A 14,763-nucleotide genomic window follows, 5' to 3' on the forward strand; every position below is an offset into this window, starting at 1 on the left:
TTGATATATTGATCATAAGCACGAGTAATGAGTATGATTAGTTGAATAACAGAGAAATTAATTATTTAAGTTTAATTCTCCTTCCAACATAAGTGTTCTGCCGATAAATTTCACCCATGCCCATTTTTTAGATAAATATAACATTTTTACTTATGTAGTTAAAAATAGTACATTTTTAGCATTTTCACAAATCTAATTCAACGTTCATTTTTATTTATATATTCGATCATTTAAAATATAAATGTAATTTCAAGAATAAAAGAAATGATTAAAGCAAAAGTTCCAATTATTCTACCGAATTAAAAGAATAATTCAATGAAATATTCTTACGAACCGTCTCGACGGCAACGAGAGAAATATTATTTCTACTTTTAGATCATATTGGATATTCATTAAAGCGACGCTTCATTTCGCGAATATCTAACGTGAAAAATGCTAAGAAAGTACCTCTTTCTAATTTCTGCGGTTGTCACGTAGCCGAGAATTGAACGGAGTATCCTCGTTGTTTTCAGATTTTGGGAATCTGCTTCGCGCAGAATCTGCGCGCGGATATATTCGCGCAAAAAGCGAAGTGGCATTGACAATCGCGTGCCCCCACGGCAGTCTAGCATCTTGTCTTTATAGATGCTAACCGGCTACGTTGATCGTGCTACAAGGTTTCGACGCGGACTTCGGAACTTCGGCGAATGGATGGACTGGATGGTTTTCCTGGAATGAAGAGAGGACGGACGCTTCGAAGGATTGTCACGATCGAGAATGATCGGATGCCGATTGCGATTCTCCGACGATAATCAAATCCGCCCGATAACGCTGCGATTTGCGTCGCTCAAATCTTTCGACTTGTAAATATCCAAGAAAACTTCACAGTCGCGCGTAACGACCCCGTTCTTCTCTTTCGGTACCGTCCAATCGATTAATCTGATTTGCCGAATAATGAGAGAAATTGATTGTTTTCAAAGTTCAGTCTTATCCGTCGCGCGTTGAATAACGTCGTTCTTGAATGGATTTTCTCTCGTAAATACAGAACGATCTTCAAGAGCGATGACAAAATTCTTTTAAATATATATGCGCATATTATTTATTTGGCATTATAATAATTATTTCATATGCATTATTTTCATATACGTAATAATAGTAAGAAATAATAGAGATATTCAAATTTTTGTATTATATTAATATATACATATAACAAAAAATGAAAATCAATATTTTTATATAGAAACTGGAAACTAGCGTTTATTTTAAATTTAAATTCTTGATATATTGAACCAAAATTCGAAATTCGAATAGATTTTGACAAATAATAATCCGACGATAGAATGTTTTTTCTCACTGTGCACATTTTTATTAATTAAAATCAATTTCTCTCGCTATCAGACAACGTCGACGAAAAGAGGCTAGTTGTTGCGACGCGGGTGTTCTGCGGGAAGGTTTCTCGACGAGCACATCGCAGTACATCGTCACGAAACACATCCAATGTAACGTTTGTCTTCATCACCAGAGCGGAACGTTTCGATGTTTCATTTCGACATTGCTGCCTGCGAAACGTATTTACTTCTTTCCGAGGAATCGCGCGCCAAAATATTTCTCTTAAGAATTGTGAGATCCAGACAGCCGCTTTTAAACGACTGCTTATAAAATCTTATATAAAAATATTGAAAAATATTGCTTATTGAAGTAGAATTATTTTATAATCGTGGAAGAGATTTCATTCTTTTGAGCCATCCATGAAATCCATGAAAAATATTCGAACGATAAATATTTAAAGGCATTTCTGATTCATGTTTAGCTAATATTTTAAATAATAAAATTCCATTAAAATATATGTAATTTGAACTGCATTGAAATACATGTAACTTGAACTACAGGTGTCTGAGCAAGCAAGGAGTATAGCTGCATTGACTAAATCGTTGGATTGTACAAAATGGATATTCTCGAATCGGACGACTCGTTTTAGAATATCCGGACTTCTCAACCCGACGAGTCAACAAGCCATCACAAGTGACACTCAAAGCGGTGGACTCGATTCCATGGAAAATCGATACTCCTAAGGCAAACAATGGAATCTCATCCGGTGCCTGGTACTCGCAATTCGATCTCTCTCGAGACGCCTTGGGGGGCTGATTGCATCAACATCGATTATCGTCGCTAATCGCGATTAACTGCATTTTCGTTCTGCACCTATAAAATCGGATATAGACATTTAAAAGACAGGGATTGTCAATCAGAATTAATCAGTCAAGCCACGTCAATATAGTTAATTCTTAGGCTTGATTGCATCGACGTCAATTATCGCCAACTATAGTTAATCGAATATTTTCCATTAAAGAACTCAGTCATATGAAATATACACGAGAAATGAACGGAAGATTAGCGGAGTTAAATCGACGGATGCAACCAGCCCCTACGGACTCGTACGGAGCCGCTCGACCGTGGCAAGACTTGAAAGACACGATCGACTGCGGAATTCCGCCCTCCCTTCCGGCAGGCGGGAAAAGTCGATACGTTTCGCGCGTTTAGGATAAGAAAAGACAGACGAATCGCCATTGCCATCGCCATCGCCAAAATTCGCGGGAGCTACAATGTGTCGAGCCATTGTAAAGTCGGTTGACGTAACGTCGTCGTGGGGGCGCGGTGAACGAGAGAAGTCGACTTCACCGCACGAGTAAACTAACAACTCTCCGCCGTGGTAGAGAACGGCAGCCATACAATATACACGAGTATACAACTTTCCTTTGTTCCCAATCGGTCGTTAAAACGACACAGTAATGGATCCACCACGTGCCACGTCGGGCATATCGATCCTTCCGGATTGCACACGGCATATTCCATCCTTCCATCGATGGGCCAGGTGTCCCATTGTACCCCGTGTTTATCGCACGCACATTGAAAAGCACGTCAAACTCCTTCGACCCTTCGATCCACTCTGCAAACACGGCTGTGTTTATCGCTATGGTTACTCTGAACAATAACAAGTTTATTGCGTGAGTTTCGAATTCTCAACAAATGCCTTATTTTTCATTATAAATGTAATTGCGCTTGAAAAGAATTTAATCGATAAGAGGCATTCAAGTTTTCTGAAATTTACGCGCGACGGAACTTAACGCTTCAGAGTGGAAAAAACAGATGACAGTTTGCGCAAACAAACACAGTCATAAATTATATACAGTCATTATCGTTCGAGTGTTTTTTTTTTTTTTTATTTGAAATATTTTGCGAGAAAGATAACATCGAGGGTCCTCGATATATAGATGCTGAAGGATCGATGGTAAATATGGACTGCATTTTATATTGTGTAGTAAATTACATGGGATACGTGCGTTATATGGGTTACGTGCATTATGCTGTGCGAGTAGACGCGGGTGGCATAACGTGTCAACTTGGGCTGTTAATATTTATAAATCATGTGTGCTGGGAAACGCGAGGGTTCTATGTATTTATTTATGCTCGAACTTAAAACAACAATGGAACAAGTTTGTGAGAACTGGTTTGTGTGGTTGAGGAAATGTTTCGTGAGGTTTCCTGTCGAATTTTCGGAAATTTATTTCTTTGCCGCAAACACAAGGAGCAAAGAAAACTTTTCTGAAAATTTACAATTGGAGAAATAAAAAAAAATTTTTTACGCGGCTGGCCCGTGCGCAAAATAAAACTGCCGATTTTCACGATGTAAATTGTATAGGACGTTTCATGGGAAACATGATTTTTAAATGGTCAAACGACGTTTGTTTGAACGCTTACGCGTGAAAAAGACAATTAGACACAAGCGTGACTTCACTATCTTTAAGTTTTAGAAAACGCGTCTTGTATTAAAAAACTTTTCTAAACGCCACGAACTCTAAATGTATTTTCTCTGATCGATCTACGTGCCAATCGATTGCATGATATAATCTATTGCTAAACAGTTCGAGCATGAATGTGAAATACGTAATTCCAATCTCTTTTCCTTAAAACGTTTCCACGAAATTTCTTGTAAGTTTCGTCACAATAGATAGGCGAATATATTGATATAATTAACGGGACACACTCGTTGAAAGAAACGCCGTTGTTATTTTACACAGAAAATTTGCCGTACGAATTTATTGTCGAGGAACATCTCTATCGTAAGTTCACTGCTGTGATCCGTGACATTAATTAAGTCCATTTCATAAAAAAGTTAAGTATAAAGAAGTTAAGTTAACTGACGATTGTAATTTCTTACGAGCCATCAATGCGAATGCGGGAGCGGGTTTAGCAAAGGCTGTGCTATTTAAGATGAAATAATACTCTCAAAATAATACTCTTCTTATAGATAGTTGCTTCTAACAATCTCTCTCTCTCTCTCTTTCTCTTTCTATTTCTCTCTATCTCTCATGTGTTCAGTGACGATAACATGAGTGGCGAATGCGTACATCCGTGTACTTTAACGACGTCCAATACAGATTTACAATGACATCAAGATGGAAATATAGAAAAAAAAAATCGCGATAACATCCTTCAGAGATAAGATGCGATCATTAAAAAAAAAAAATGTATCTCGATGTGTAACGATACGTACATGCAAAGCATGTCGCGGTTTCTATATTTCATTCGCAAGCACGCACAACGAGCGTGGATACATATGTCTAGTACAAAATCATCGAAACAATTTGCTAAACCCGACATTTCCCGGTCTGTGCATCGTCCCATTAATTCAAGTTGTTAACCTGATCCGATATTCTCGAGATAACAAGCAATCTTGTCAAAGGATATACGGATCACGTGACACGAATTAAATCAGATTTCGATTTAAAGTTATATTATAGTGCGTTAAGTTAGTGCACGATTTAACTCGTTGTACACATCTCTGTAAGATTGTCTTGTCAACTTTTTTCGTATTCTTTTAAGTTTACCCAAACCGCGGATCATCAAGCATGTTAATCATCGCACCTCTCCATTTTCAGATCGCGTTAAAATATCAGTTATTTAGATTCATAAGATATCTAATCGTTGCTACATGATCGAGCCAGTAATCTGGCTTTTAAGTAATTTAATTTTAGTTATTCGCAAGAGAGAGATCTGTGCTACAGCCGTCCTTCAAAAATCGAACCGACATCAGTTTTCCAAAACTAACTTAATTATAAAATGGCTTTTCATGCAGTATTTCGTATCGTGTCGTATTTAAATAGATTAACAAAGTTTTGAACTTTCTGACGCACGATTCATTATTGCATCTTTGTAATCTCTCATAAAATTTTGCGAAAAATTGCAGACTCTTTGCCTTTCAGTGCGATGCCAATTGCGTATAATTTCTTTTTTTATTAACTTTTTATTACAATAAAGATATATGATATACTAATTTTTGTTGTCCTTTTTCTTCTTTTACCGATATTATTTTGCCAGTTAATTTTATTTATAATATTCATTATATCATTTTAATTCACATCGATATACTTTGTTATTTCTCGGTTATATTTTCTTCTTACTCTATGTAGTTATCTTTAATATTGAGAGCAAAAACGCTCTTGACAATTTTATTAATAATATCTAAGATGATATTTTTTACAGTCGATGGCAATGCACGTAGCAAAACTTAAATGTTATTCATAAATATTCGCAATTGTCTCCGTAAAATAATCGATAGTGACTCAACAACCTAACCCAGGATAATCGAAATGATCAATAATTTATATCTTACTATTCGATTCGTCTATTGTCACACGGGCGATTAGAATATTACATTCCTTCTTTCGGATTTCTGTAAATATTGTACATGTACTTTTGTAAAAAAGAAAAAAAAACTAAGGGATAGTTTAATCGCGCTTGACCAACACCGTTATGGTGAACAAAGACGATGTAATATAACATTCTTTCCATGTAAAATATAAAAACAAAACAGGATTCATTGTCCGACCCGTATTTCGAATCTTGTAAATATGTAACCGCGTACGATCGTGATAAACGAGACATCGTGATAATCGAAGTAAATCACTCATCGTGCCAAAAACGTGCAGTCAAATTCGACTTACTTCTGCAATAAATTCAAGAAAGTAATCGCAAAAAAAACGAATACCTTATCACTAAACCGCGTTACATTCCTATTTATAAGAGCTATTTTCTATCTCATTTCCTCTACAGCTTTTTTTTAACGCATACCCCCCCATTTTTCTTAATGTGGATTTAAAGCGGTTTGGAATCCTCCAATCTAAATTCGAATCTATAATTTACAAATAAATTATTATTCTAAGCATCAACGTAACGTATAATTGACAAGGGAAAAATTCGCTCAATCGCCTTCGCAATTATGCTGCACGATTATCTTTACCTGTATTTTATACAGCTCGTACACGTGCTAATGTACACCTCATGTAAATAAGAGCGAAACACGTCCGAGTATAAATCAACTGATCAGACAAAACTGATATTCTTGCCGTTTCGATATTGATTCTCGTTTCGTTGAAATATAGCGAAAAATCCTGAGGAAAACGAAACGAGAGCTTCATTATTTCGAAGACCGATCGCGAAATCATAATAAAACTTATTCCTCGTGCCACAAATGCGTTCAATAATGCCTCGGAGAGGGAATTCAGGCTTGTTATAATTGTACGGACAAAGAATACGCCACGAGAGGAGTTTGTATAAGTTTATTACGGTTTACGTACTGCCTTGTTTCTACTGTAGTCTCGATTTAATAATTATGATATACACACAATTGTTAATCGCGCTTCGAACCGTCTCTGTAACAATTATGACACACTGCCATTGTGGTGTTTGACTTTTTGATAATTTGCGACTTGTTATATCGGTGCGACTATATACATATGTAATATAGGTAAATAGCACGTACTCCTAAGTGTAATCATTGTAATTGAACTAATGTAAATACAGCCACATACTTTTCTTGTAACGGCTAAGAGATTACTGTAATGTTTTTATGGGCAACAAATGGACATTTATACCCGTCGACGTGTAAGTCAATAAAAATTACAATAATTGGTATTTTTTGCACAATTTCGTTAAGAACATTTTTGCTTACTTGCATGACACTTGCATAAATTATTATTATGAAATACATACGTATTGAAAAGAAATACGGAAAAATTTTAAAAGACTATTAAAACAATGTAAGATTTTTCTAAATATTAATTATATTTATTTAGCACTGTCATACAAGTATATTACAAGTATTAAAATTTTGTTTATGATTTGCTAAACTTTACATACAGTTTTTGTATCATTATATACGAAGCATATTACAATCACGTATATATTATCAATGCGCATGTGTTAAGTGATAATATTCACTATAATTAAATTCTTTTCTTTGTTTATCGATCGAGAGATGAGCAAGAAATAAAACATATAGTTTTGCTGGTTGTAGCATCGAACGGTAACCAGACAAGAGTCAGTTAACCAGTAATACCGGCTATTTTCACACTTTCCAGGTAAACTTAAACACATTCCACTAGATGCTGTGTGTTGTAACTATACAACTATTTTTTTTTATTAGAAAAAAAAAGAAGTAAAATCATAAAATTCGCATACGTGTAATTATATCAAACAAATTTCTCCTTCATATATACGTTAGAAGCGATAACGTCTACACGCGACGGATTTACCAAGCGTCTGGAATAACGTTATTTATTGTAAAAGCAAGTACGACATATCGGGTTTACAGAGAGGTCTTTACAGCTGTCCATCGAAATCTCTGAATCTCTTGTTGATCCAGACGTACCACCTCTCGGGAAATTCTGTGCCGTGCCAAGGTCTGCGCGCGCCTCGCACCAAATCCTCGACGCGTTCATCGTCGGAGGATTATTCGCGCGACTCTTCATTGTCAAAATACGATACCTTCCCCCGACCCAGCGACCCAGTTTCCGACGGGAATAGAACGCGAAAGTCGTCGTACGCGCGGCGTGAAATTCGTCCGATCTAGGACGACGAGAGCGCGCTCCGTCCGGCCGCATGTAAATACATGCGGCGGTGACGTTTAACTGCCCGTGTTAATTGCATGATCACCGCGCAGCGTCGTTATTCCGCGGCTCGCACATACGGGACCGCCCATTTTCTCGAGAGATCTCCTTAAATACCGCGCGCCATGCATGCGCGTAAAACGCGAGCGAGGTGGTCTACGTGAAAGTCGCGGCGTAAATTATAGTGAACCAGGACGGTCATTACGCAGAAATCACCGTGATTATTGTCCTCCGAGTCGAATGAGGAAAGGGGGGGGGAAGAGGAGGCTACTCAGGGTTATCGTTTGTTTTCTTCGCGTTTCTGCACGTAGGCACTCTCGATACTACTCCGATATTTCTCTCGATGTTGCGTCAACTCAATTAGACTACTTTTCAACATTTTCACGTATGGACTCGTGTTTTCGATGGATAGAAACAAGTTTAATTTTTTAAACGATGTCTGGAAACAGATCTTTGTGTATAATTAATGCCAGCGTTTTGTACGTTCTGTAAAAGAGGATATCCAAATCGATGAAATACGTGAAAGCTACGATTGATGTTTAAAATGTCAAACTTCGAACATGGCGTAGCCACGTATGTAGATATTTTTGATCTCTGAATAACAAAAGAGAGAGAAGATTAAATTATAAATTTAACCCAATTCCCTTATCTGCGAAATTCGAATAACGTACCGACGATCCGGCAACGATCGTACAAAATATCAGGCGAATCCTCACATAAAAATCAAACCGAGACAAATGTGCAGTATCGCGAAATCCTTTCGGCCTACTTTCATGTTTTCTTATCCAGGACGCGGCGACCTATAAAGAGGAAGGAGAGGATTCGCTGACCTTTTCGGCCATATCACGTTTCGATTTCTGTACGACTGGCTTTATCTAATCTATACGTCCGACTCAATTTTTCAATCGTATCGGAAATGGTCTTTTGTTTGTGAATCATCCGATGCTTTTTGGCAGGTGTGGCCCGTAATCGATAAAAATATCGTATCCCAATCGCCGTCTTTGTCGATGTCCATTCATTACGCCTCGATTGTTACGCCTTCTCGTGCAACAATTGGAATAATAATAATAATAATTGGAACAATAATCAGGTATTGTAATTATTGTATAATTCCCAACTAATAAAATGCGATGTAATTTATTATTTATTAATACGTGTATCAATCTTATTCGTATTCCGTAAGATAAATTTTACGTATCTTGGAATAAAATTGTTACAGATATAGACGTTTATTTATGACGTTTATTGATATAAAGTTTTCTTTTTTCAAAAATATTTCTTCGATGCTACTATTACAAATAAAGTATCGCTAATTGCAGCTCACTGCTTGATCGTTAACTGCAATTTATGTAGCTCTCATTTATTGCTTAATACTTTATGGTGTGATATCGGATATATTTTTTCGCTCTATGGGTCTCTGAGCCGGACCAACGTGATAAGTCCGCGAATATACGCTCATAAATAGCGACGATGTAACGTGCTAACGCGCACTACACAGAACAAACCTTATATTTTCCACTGCGACGACACGATATGACGTACGTAAAAGGAAAATTTGCGCCTACGGTGTGCACTTGCGCGTATGGCAATTTGATGCAAACGCGATAGCTCCATTGGATAATTCAATTATTTTCCAATCAACAGCAAGTAATCTCGAGAATTACTTGTTTATCAAATAAGCTGACAAAATTAATACTAAATTCCAAGATGCCATTTCTATTACGTTAATACTCACGGAAGGTAAGTTAATTATTTTACATATCTATTCCTCTAGGTAAGTGATTAGTATATTCTGTTATTGATGGATTTTTATTTTGCGTTGTGACATACGAGAAATTACGACGCGAAAACGCTGTTGAACAAAGTGTTTGCAGTAAAATTTTACCTTGTAGCGCTTGTTTGCACGAAAAATAAATTATAAAAAATGTTGATTTTTAGTTGAAAAAATATCTTTCTAAAATGATTTTCAAATATGTTTGGATAAAAATGATAAATTAAAAAAAGTTATATCTCAAAGAATCGTTTAAAAGAAATTTTAAAGACAAGAAATCTTAGAGAACTTTCGTTATCAGAATTGTGTCAACTTTTCACATGCTACCATTTAATAGTTGATAAATATTAAAAAAAGTGTTACAAAATTTTTACATCTTATCCAGATACTAATCACGAACTATTATCAATGCCTACTTTCGCAGGTGTGGCTGCTTATCATCCAAGAACGTTAGGCAAAGTTAAAAATAGAAAACTTGTTTGATGTAACAAATGCGTAGTTAGACCTAAATGATTACTACATATAATTCAACCGAAGATTCCACGTTCATGTACAGAACTGTTTGACATCACAGTTTGAAACTATAACATTTAGTACGACCACAGCTAAATATGTCATATTCTCATATCAATATTGAAACATCGAAAAACTGGTAGATATGAATATTTAAATGGCACCAATTTATCATCATATAAATGATAAGAACAAATATATATTGATCATACGATTTTGAAAAAAACATCAGATAATTCGAACAGCATTAAAAACTTTGTCAAATTTGAACCTGTTATATTATAGTAATAAGAAAAAAAGTCGAATTAACATACTAAGCGATAAAATAATTCGAATAAATTAAAAGTATTTGTTATATGCCCATACATGATAATAACATAAATATTGAAAGAAAGAATCAATTATAGGCTCATATATTTAAAAATATCTTTGAGACATAATTGGTTTTATAATTCTTTTTATAGAAAAGCATCATTCGTTTGGTAAATGATATTGATATAAAATCTTTGCAATATCACATGTATGTCAAAGTAGAGAAAAAATAACAATTACTGATATCTGAAAAGTCTTATCGTGAATCGTTTTTGCTTGAAATTTCCAGATTAATCGGTTTCTGTTTGTGATATTGTCTTTATCAAATGTTAAATGTTAAAGGTAGGAAATGTGCAATATAAAAAAAAAGTTATAAAACGTTATAAAAACCTTAATCGATCTAAAAATCTACATTAGAAGATAAAATTAGTTGCAACTGCTTAGATAAAGCTTTAATGGAAATGCCTTAGATAAACACAAACGTTATGTTCCAAATTGATTCGTAAACAATCACTTATTCTATCATGAAAAAAATCAATATGTTTAAATTTGGCAGATGTAAATGCATTTTTATATTTTCCGTCTATGAAGATCTGTCAGATAAATTTTATCGCACTGATGCAAAGTGTTTTATATAGGTATCACGGCGAATTTAAAAAGTCTCGCTGATAAATCGAACGATTCGAGAAGCATAAATGTGATATCGTGAAGTGTATTTCGAGACTCGACTATTTTTAGGCTGGATGTTTCAGTGCTGTTTCAACGTGTCGGTATAAATTTTAAATTTCTCCTTCACTTACTTTCTATTATTAACTCGAATATTAATTTAAATTCTTTCTATATTTGATTGATCATTGACGTAGTCTAGAGTAATGTTTCAAACTGCGTTGACCAGTCTTTTAGTATTTTTATTACTAAAGATCGTCGCATAAAATAATGATAAAAATCTGATCCAAAAGAATGGTAAATGGTAAAATTGATCAAATAATAAGTTTATAGTATATTTGTTCAAATTTTTTGAAAATATATTATTAAAATTTCATCATTATACTGCTATCAGATATTACAATTGGATAATGATATGAATTAATTTATTGATATATAGATTGATAACATTATATATAGATATTGATATCGTATCAATATTTTATATTATTATTTAATAATAATTATTATTTAATATGTACAAGAAACGTTTAATGACAAAAATATAAAATTAATAAAAATAGCTTTAAGTACGCATTTGGCAACTCTTCTGTACAATTCGATACTAAATTACGGTTCGACTAACGAATCTCCTAACGAAGCGGATTTGGTCTGAATATTTTGACGTGTGTTTCGTTTCGTCATGTCAATCGAGAAACGCACGCGTTACACACGGAATCGCGATTCTCCGCCATACGAGAAAGTCCGGTAACGAATTTTGTAATTGCGCCTGGCCATGAGATACGCGGCCAATTATCTTTCTCTGCCACGAGATAACGTCTGGCGCACAGCACGCGTAATTTCGCGAGAATTAATGAGATTCTTATGGACAATGGCAGCAAGAAAAAAATACCGAATAGAACGTTTATTTTGAACTCCGAAGAGGCGTAACGGCCAAGGATATATTAATGCGCGTCTTCATAATTAAAAGCGGTAGTCTTCGTAGTCGACGTCAGCTCATATTGATTCCGTAAACATGGCTCGGCAATCGAGCTGCAAATACTACACGGGGAAAAAAAATATGCGCATGCCTCTTTATCGTGCACACAAAAGACGTTTGTGAACGTTTCGTCTTTAGGACAAGCGACTGAACGATACGAGAATATTGTTATTGCAAATATGCGGCGATACGATCAGATAAGTGAAGTAAAATAGTAAAAATAGTGAAAGTGACATTGTTATCTTATATATAGAAAAATAATGGCAATATTTTCTATAAATCTGCAAAAGTTTCCGAAATGGAAAGCATCCTGATATTAATGGACATAATCGCCTAGCATATTTGACAAGCGCGTATTTGATCGGATGTCGACGTCAAGATAATATGCAATACATCGCACCAGCGAGAGAGAGAGAGAGAGAGAAAATTTAGATATCGTGCGTAAATATTGCGTAATCTGAAAATGTCAGGTGTTCAGATTAGCATAAGACAACAGTGGATGCAGAATTGATACGCTCCAATGAGCGTAAGTCCAATGTGCGACATGAGGAAGCCGTGAGACGCGAGCTTGACGAGAAGCTTCGCGATGTATTGCATTTTGCATTGAATTTTCCTCCGCTGAAGTGAATTCAAGAAAATCCACCGCAGACAAGCGATATGTTGTGTCACAAAACTCGTCCATCAACATTTCTATCGTCTCGTAAAAAAGAAAAAAAAAAGAAAGAAAAGAAAAAGATATTCTCACAGATACAATATCATCTACAAAAAGAAATATTTTTCTAACCGCGTTTAATTATCGGACACTCCGTATGACACGAGAAATAACGACAAGTAAATTCTGATAGTGGGCGTCGAACATCAGTTATCATATCCTACACGTAAACCTGTCGTTCATGTATATATACATTTCGATTTTGCATGCGTGAACAACAGGATATACGAGGAAGAAATGTGCAAAAAAATAATAACAGATTAATCGCCGCTCGTTCCGTTTGCCAATGAATTCTTATGTAATCCACGTTTATCGTTAGTTCGCTGATATGGAATCGCCGATGCGTCAGTACGTTTTGTTTTTCTTTTTTCTTTTTTTTACGTCGGTGCCTCGAATTACACCTGACAGCTTCGATAATCGAGATTGGGCAGCGATGAGAAACACCCTTTCGCCCTGCCCGAAATCACCCGCCATCGCGGCGGACGATCCTGAAATACCATGATGAGTCATCGCGGACGTATCGCTCACTACGTTAACATCGCGGGATACACCATACAAAATATGAGATGCTTGTTAGTCTCGTTCCAGGTAGCTCGTTATCGCCGGTAGCTCTATGTCAAGTATCGCATAAGTTAGCCTCGACGCGTGACACTCGCGTAATGTCGCATGAAGGAGGGAAGAATTATGAAAGGATGAAGCAGAAAAAAGGAATCGTCCAGAGAGAGAGAGAGAGAGAGAGAGAAAGAGAGAGAGAGAGAGAGAGAGAGAGACCGCCGATTACGCAGGTCGTTGTATGACTTTGACGTATTTCTCCAGATTGGTCGCTTAGACAGTTAAAAATTATTTGGAGAACTTTAAATTTTTTTTCTCTTATATAGTTACATAATAAACGAAAAATATCCGTTGTTCACTTAAAAAAAAAATGCATTTATTTCTTATCTTAAAAATATCAAAATTTTTCATTATTTAACGGAAAGAGAATATTTCGTTTTTTTACTATCGCATTCAGAAAAAAAAATCGTATTAATAATTAGAAATTTGAGAATGAATAAGTCTTAACTATCATAAAGTTCTAATAAAAACAATAAATAAATATTATTAAAAAAATAGTAATATAATATAATATTAATCATTTGTAGTAAATCGTTAGATAAATATTAGTGTGTTGTTAGTGTGTTGTTATCGAAATGTATTTTTTTAAAGTTATCTCAATAATATTATGGCATCATGCTTATTTAAAAAAAATATTTATCTAAATTAGAAAATAATAATTATTATATCTATTTGGTATAAAGTCTACATAATTGTGTAATTATAATTATCAAAACTATTTCGCTTCCTCTCAATGCGATTAATTCATTTTATTTATTTCATTATACACAACGATTGCAAATTTAGCGTAGATTCTCCTCGTCAACAAGTTGATAAAGCTCAGAAGAATCAATTTAGTGATGCATGTCTCGTGTCGTATGCGTAAGCAATAATATATGTCAATCCAGCCGTCGCCTGCTGGGAATAGCAACAAGTAGCCGCATGCCATAAGTTGAAAATACCGATGCACGTGGAACTGCATGAACAATGCGTTTGCTTGACGTGTTTTTATTATACGCAATTCCAGGAATTATTATTACATACAAGAATATATTGTTTATTGTGTTTTATGCGCAGCAGCTTATATTCACAGTGTGTGTTTCTGCTGTTACGATAAGGTGTATGAAATGTTAAGTCCCGGCTTTAATTGTAACGGAAATACTCGACTAGGAATTAGCGCGTACGGACGCGACTGTAATGTGTTACACATACACGCAGAGACGGAAGGATTATGCTAATTCAGTGGCAGTGATTTGCCAGCATGCGGTGACACTTGGATTTGCGGCCGGTT

The 14,763-nt window shown here is 35.4% G+C and overlaps 1 protein-coding gene and 1 long non-coding RNA gene across 6 annotated transcripts in view; one reads left to right on the forward strand and one right to left on the reverse strand.

Annotated features, from left to right (window-relative positions):
• Tsp26A (Tetraspanin 26A) overlaps positions 1-6,954 on the forward strand; it is a 104,243-nt gene extending 97,289 nt beyond the window's left edge. For all 5 annotated transcript variants that reach the window (XM_011647021.3, XM_011647020.3, XM_011647017.3 and 2 more), the window contains one exon: positions 513-6,954. In XM_011647021.3, the coding sequence (XP_011645323.1) occupies positions 513-581 (69 nt within the window). In that variant the 3' untranslated portion in view covers positions 582-6,954. The remainder of the gene's footprint in view (positions 1-512) is intronic.
• LOC148938177 (uncharacterized) overlaps positions 1-14,763 on the reverse strand; it is a 138,015-nt gene that overhangs the window by 100,227 nt on the left and 23,025 nt on the right. The window lies entirely within an intron of this gene.

Source organism: Pogonomyrmex barbatus, unplaced genomic scaffold (genome assembly GCF_055798465.1).
Source record: "Pogonomyrmex barbatus isolate J1 unplaced genomic scaffold, ASM5579846v1 scaffold1, whole genome shotgun sequence".
Taxonomy (NCBI): Eukaryota; Metazoa; Arthropoda; class Insecta; order Hymenoptera; family Formicidae; genus Pogonomyrmex; species Pogonomyrmex barbatus.